The sequence below is a fragment of the Gekko japonicus genome, unplaced genomic scaffold (genome assembly GCF_001447785.1).
Source record: "Gekko japonicus isolate JY-2015 unplaced genomic scaffold, Gekko_japonicus_V1.1 scaffold170, whole genome shotgun sequence".
In the NCBI taxonomy this organism is placed as follows: Eukaryota; Metazoa; Chordata; class Lepidosauria; order Squamata; family Gekkonidae; genus Gekko; species Gekko japonicus.
In genome coordinates this window covers 1,204,717-1,210,716 of record NW_015160212.1, presented here as the reverse complement: position 1 = coordinate 1,210,716, position 6,000 = coordinate 1,204,717, and the positions used below count along the sequence as shown (strand labels likewise).

Here is a 6,000-nt window from a genome sequence, read left to right as displayed (position 1 = left end):
GGATTGGGGTGGGGTTGCCAGATCCAGGTTGGGGAACTCCTGGAGATTTGGGGATGGCGCCTGGGGAGGGACAGGGACCTCAGGTAGTGGTGTACAGTGCCCCAGAGTCCATGGATTGGGGTGGGGTTGCCAGATCCAGGTTGGGGAACTCCTGGAGATTTGGGGATGGCGCCTGGGGAGGGACAGGGACCTCAGGTAGTGGTGTACAGTGCCCCAGAGTCCACCTTCCAAAGCAGCCATTTCCTGCAGGGGAACTGATCTGTTGAGTCTGGAGGTGAGCTGTAATTCCAGGGGATCTCCAGGTCCCACCTGGAGGCTGGCATCCCTAATGGAAAAACAACAGTTCCCCGGCAAGGCGGGATATAAATTGAAAATAATAAATAAATAATAATAAATGAAACACATTTTCCTAAGCTTGGTTTTTCAAGAGCTGAAGAGCTTCATTGCTCTCGGTCCTCTAAGTCAGCAGTCCCTAACATTTTTGAGCCTGTGGGCACCTTTGGAATTCTGACACTGGTTGGTGGGTGCAACTACAAAATGGCCTCCAGAGGGGGCGGAGCCAGCCACAACATGGCCACCACAGCAAGCAGAGAGCGCCAACCACAGAACGTCTAGGCGAAGATCGTGTATAACTCTAATAGCAGCTCTTCAATATTTCAGGCAGACTCTCTGCTGAACAGGAGGCCTTTTAAAATGAACCTCTTGTTCAGCAATATTCTCGTGTAGAGCTTACACGGTGAAGGTGCTTGTGCTCTGGCAGCAGCCGCTGCAGCAACAACTTCTTAATCGTATCTCCAGTGGCCAATCAGAAGCCCTGCTGGGCAAAAGCCCCACCCGCTATCTAAAAACACTTGCAGGGAGCCAGGAAAAGTATCTGCAGGCACCGTGGTGCCCGCGGGCACCATGTTGGGGAACCCTGCTCTAAGTCAATTGCTGTCTTCTTGCAGACAACTGGATCGTGTTTTATGTCTATGCTGTCTTTTTTAACCATGTTCCAGGTCTGGATCCTGCAGGGCCCAAATATACCAGAGCCAGCAAGGAAGAGCGCCTGGATCCTGAAGATGCCCTTTTTGTGGAAGCCATTCACACCGACACGGACAGTAGGCCTCCCCTCCCATTACACGGAGAACCACAGAGCACGTTATGGACAGTCAGGCTGCCGCCGCTAGAAATAGCCCCATTTCCTGTGGTGAATCATCTCCACCAGGGTGGGGAAGCGTAGGAGGGCTCAGGCCTGTATGTGGCAGCTTGTGGGATTTCACAGGCAGAATATAGCAAGGTCTCTGCCTCCAAAGACCGTTGAAAATGGCCCATCGTTGAACAAGGCAGGGCAGGAGAGGGCAGGGCACATGTTATGGGGTGTAGTAGGTTTTTGGATACTGGGGGGAACAGCCAAAGATGCTGCTGAAAAGATGCTTTTTGAAGAGGGGTTTGTAGCAAGAATCATAGAGTTGGAAGGGACCTCCAGGGTCATCTAGTCCACCCCTTGCACAATGCAGGAAATTCACAAATGCCTACCCTCCACGCACCCCCAGTGACTGCTGTTCCATGCCCAGAAGATGGCAAAAAACCTTTGGGATCTCCAGCCAAACTGGCCCAGAGAAAAATGGCTTCCTGACCTCAAAGTGGTAATCAGCATTTCCCTGGGCGTGTAAGAAAGGGCCACGAGAATTAAGCACTGAGGCAACCCTTCCTGCAGCCTCCTTCTCATGATCTGCCTGAGTTCACAGAATCAGCATTGCTGTCCGATGGCCCTAGATCTAGCCTCTGTTGGAAAACCTCCAGAGAAGGAGAGCCCACCACCTCCTGAGGAAGCCTGTTCCACTGAGGAGCCACTCTAACTGCCAGGAAGTTCTTCCTAATGTTTAGCCAACAACTCTTTTGATTTAATTTCAACCCGTTGCTTCTGGTCTGACCTTCTGGGGCAACAGAAAACAACTCCCCACCATCTTCTAGATGACAGACCCTCAAGTACTTGAAGATGGTGATCATCTCACCTCTTGGTCATCTCCTCTCCAGGCTAAATATAACCAGCTCCTTCAACCTTTCCTCACAGGACTTGGTCTCCAGACCCCTCACCCTCCTCTGGACGCGTTCCAGCTTGTCTATACCTTTCTTAAATTCTGGTGACCAGAACTGAACACAATACTCTAGGTCAGGGGTGGCCAAACTGTGGCACGGGAGCCACATGTGGCTCTTTCATACATATTGTGCGGCTCCCGGCAGGGTGGCTGGGGAAGCAAAGGGGAGGCATGCCTCCCCGATCGTCTCCCTTTCCCCAGCCAGTGTTCCCCTCCCTGCTGGATGACCTTGGGTCAGTCATAAGTTCTCTCAGAGCTGTTCTCTCAAGTTCAGTTCTGTCAGAGCTCTCTCAGCCCCACCTACCTCACAGGGTGTCTGTTGCAGGGAGGTGAAGGAAAAGGAGTTTGTAAGCTGCTCTGAGACACCGAGTGAAGGGCGGGGTATAAATCCAATCTCGTCTTCTTTTCTTCTTTCAGAGTTTGGGATCCGGATCCCCGTGGGCCACATAGATTATTACGTCAACGGAGGCCAAGATCAGCCCGGCTGCCCCCGTTTCATCACACCTGGTAAGAGAGGTTTGCAGCATATCACTGGCCTCTGACTAGAAAATGCCCTTGCTTATGGTTGCCAACTCTGGGTTAGGCAATTCCTGGAGATTTGGGTGTGGAGCCTTCGGAGGGTGGGGTTTGCTGAGGGGAGGGACCTCAGCAGGGTATAAAAAAATAAGAGTCCCCCCCCCCTCTCCAGCCCTAACCCTCCATGCTGCACTCCCCAGATCTCCAGGACTTTCCCTGCCCCAGCGCCACCCGTGTGGCCTAGTGGCTAAGAGTGTCGGACTAGTCTCCGGAAAACTCGGGTTCAAATCCCTACTCCTGCCCCAGAAGCTCGCCGAGTAGCTTTGGTGTCATGGTTAAGTGCGTGGACTCTAATCTGGGAGAACCGGGTTTGATTCCCCACCTCTCCACTTGCGGCTGCTGGATGACCTTGGGCAAGCCGTAGTTCTGATAAGAGCTGTTCTTAAAAAAGAGCAGTTTCTGTCAGAGCTCTCTCAGCCCCACCTACCTCACAGCGTACCTGTTGTGGGGAGGGGAAGGGAAAGGAGTTTGTAAGCCACCCTGAGACTCCTTTGGGTAGTGAAGGGCAGGGTATAAATCCAGTCTCTTCTTCTTTTACCTCACAGGGTGCGGGAAGGAGTTTGTAAGCCACTCTGAGACTCCTTTGGGTAGTGAAGGGCAGGGTATATATCCAATCTTTTCTCTTCTGTTTGGGTCAGTCACACTTTCTCAGCCTAACCTACCTCACAGGGTTGTTGTGAGGGTGAAATGGAGGAGAGGAGAATGACATACGCTGCCGTGGGTCCCTGTTGTGGACAAAGGCAGGCTATAAATGAAACACATAAATAAATACCTACTCAAGTTCAGCAGCAGCTCCTGGAGCACTAACAAAATCCTATATTTTTATTCTGGGTTAATTAATCCTGAATAACAGATAAAAGGAAGGACTTCTTCACCCAAAGAGTCATTAACGCAAGGCATTCACTGCCTGCAAGAAGTGGTGGTGGCTACAAGCATAGACAGCTCCAAGAGGGGACTAGCTAAACATACGGAGCAGAGGTCCATCAGTGGCTATGTGTCAGGTTCTATAGTCAGATCACACCACACAGCACTTCATAAGAAGTATTCTGTTTATTGGTAGTTCATAACTATGACACGTGAACGTTTTTTGTCAGGAATGGTCCAAAGCAGCAGGACACCCAAAGTTATAGTAGTTTCAAAGCACCCCCCCATTACAAGGAGAAGCCAGTAAGCATTGTGCATGGTACGCACACGCGGGGGAAGAGTGAGCGGGCGAAAATAGGAGCCGTTTGTTCCCAGCAGGTCAGGTGCAGCGGGAACCCCAAGGTCAGAAAAGCATACACGTATAACAACCCAGACAGGAAGGAGGATCACCTCCCACACATTCCAAAGACATGGCAGTGTTAACTGACACTATGAACCACAAGTTATAGATGGAAGGGATGCTCTGTATTTTTGGTGCGGGGGGGCAATGGGGGGGGCCTTCTTGAGTTCTGGTCCCGCTGGTGGACCTCCTGATGCCACCTGGGTCTTGGCCACTGTTTGGCACAGAGTGTTGGACTGGATGAGCCATTGGCCTGATCCAACATGGCTTCTCTTATGTTCTTAACTGTTCAGCTGTGTTCCTTCGTTCAAAATCGCTAGTATTGATTGAGAAATCCCACTGCATGCGTTGCTTGGACAGTAATTACAAGTCTGCCCCTGTAGACTGGGTTCTGTAGGTTTCCCATCTCTATGTCCTGAGGGTCTCAAGTTTTACGCTCTCTCTCATGCAGGCTATAACACTATGATCTGTGATCATATGAGGGCTGTGTATTTCTACAAAAGTGCCTTGGAGGACTCCTGCCCCTTGATGGCTTTTCCCTGCTCCAGTTACCGGGATTTCTTAGCTGGCCACTGCGTGTACTGCACAGACTCAAGTTTGGCTTCCTGCCCCACAGTAGGTACGTTGCGCCTCTCGGCATCAGTCACTACAATCAGACTTACCCAAGTGCCCAGGAATTGAAAATTTAGTGCGTTATTTGGAATCCAGAGAAGGCAGTGGCCTCGTGGTCTTTTTAGGGAAATAAAGGGCTTTTCCGCATTCTGATTTTTCTTGCTTGTAAGTTCCTGCTTCTTCAGGGTTTTCTCTCCCCATTCTGCTAATGTTTTGCTCCCTCTAGTGGTCAATTCAATATTACACCAGTGTAAGTCCAGCATAGAAACCTGCATTTTAAATCTGCAGGGAGATAGGCCAGGCGTGAATTGATGTAATATTGAATCGACCACTAGAGGGAGCAAAACACGGGCAGAACAGACACCCCCCCCAAAAAAAAGAAACAGGAACTTACAATTGAGGAAATTGAGAATGTGGGAAAGCCCCAAATAAACTTTTAAGGTAGGAGGAAAAGTGAAATGAGTCTGACATGTTTTTTTAACAACACACAGGAATTTCTATACAAGTAGGAAATGGATGGCTGGGGGGGGATCGCAGTGGATCAGTGACTGAAGCAGTGCTACCAAGTCGTGTTGCCAACTCTCTGCTGGGAAAATCTTGGAGATTGGGGGATAGACCCTGAAGTTTGGGGAGGGGAAAGACCTCAGTAGGGTACAGGGCCATAGAGACCACCTTCCAAAGTAGGCGTTTTCTCCCGGAGAACTGATTTCTGTCATCTGCAGATGTTTTCTCCCGGAGAACTGATTTCTGTCATCTGCAGATCAGTTGTAATTCAAGATCTCCAGGCCCTGCCTGGAGCTTGGCAACCCCCCACCAAGAGAGGGTCCAGAGCAGTGCTCCGTCTAAGCTGTGGAGTCTAGTGAGCCAAAATTGTACTTTGTGAGCGACTGGCATTAAAGTTGTGAGCGAGCGAATTGGCTGCTGCATAAATTAGTTTGCTCTGGAGCCCTCCTTCCTGAGCTAAGACAAAAATGTATGAGCCGGAGGCTAAAAACTGTGAGCTAGCTCACACTAACTTAGCTTAGAGGAAACACTGGTCCGGAGAGACAGCATTTCCTGGCCCCTGGTCATCCCAAGTGTCCAAGAGGTTGGCAAGTCATGCGATTTGTTGCCAAATTGAGCTTGGAGTGGGTCTGGGTGGAGTGAGCCGGGGCAGAGGGAAACTTTTGTCCACAGCCTGGGGTGGGGGACTGGCTAGTTCAGTCGTCCTCACCTCCAACCAACAGTTTCTGAGTCATTGTTTCCTACTAAATAAAGGAGAACAACTTCGAAACCTTGATGCTGCCACAGAGCCTCTGCTTTGTACCAAGGGATTCCAACCAGGGGAGCAAAACTGGGGTTTTTTCATAGAAAAAGAGGTGCAGGAGCTCATTAGCAGAACTCATTAGCAGAACTTATTTGCATATGCCACACCCCCTGATATCACCGGAAGTGTGTCAGAAGGCAACACCCACCGCTCAGGCTCCA

General features: G+C 50.3%; 1 protein-coding gene across 1 annotated transcript in view; it reads left to right on the top strand.

The window, feature by feature from the left end:
• The window catches only part of PLA1A (phospholipase A1 member A), a 39,668-nt gene that overhangs the window by 21,126 nt on the left and 12,542 nt on the right, over window positions 1-6,000 (top strand). The window contains exons 5-7 of the mRNA XM_015409997.1: window positions 999-1,100; window positions 2,499-2,588; window positions 4,373-4,540. Coding sequence (XP_015265483.1) covers window positions 999-1,100; window positions 2,499-2,588; window positions 4,373-4,540 — 360 coding nt within the window. The remainder of the gene's footprint in view (window positions 1-998; window positions 1,101-2,498; window positions 2,589-4,372; window positions 4,541-6,000) is intronic.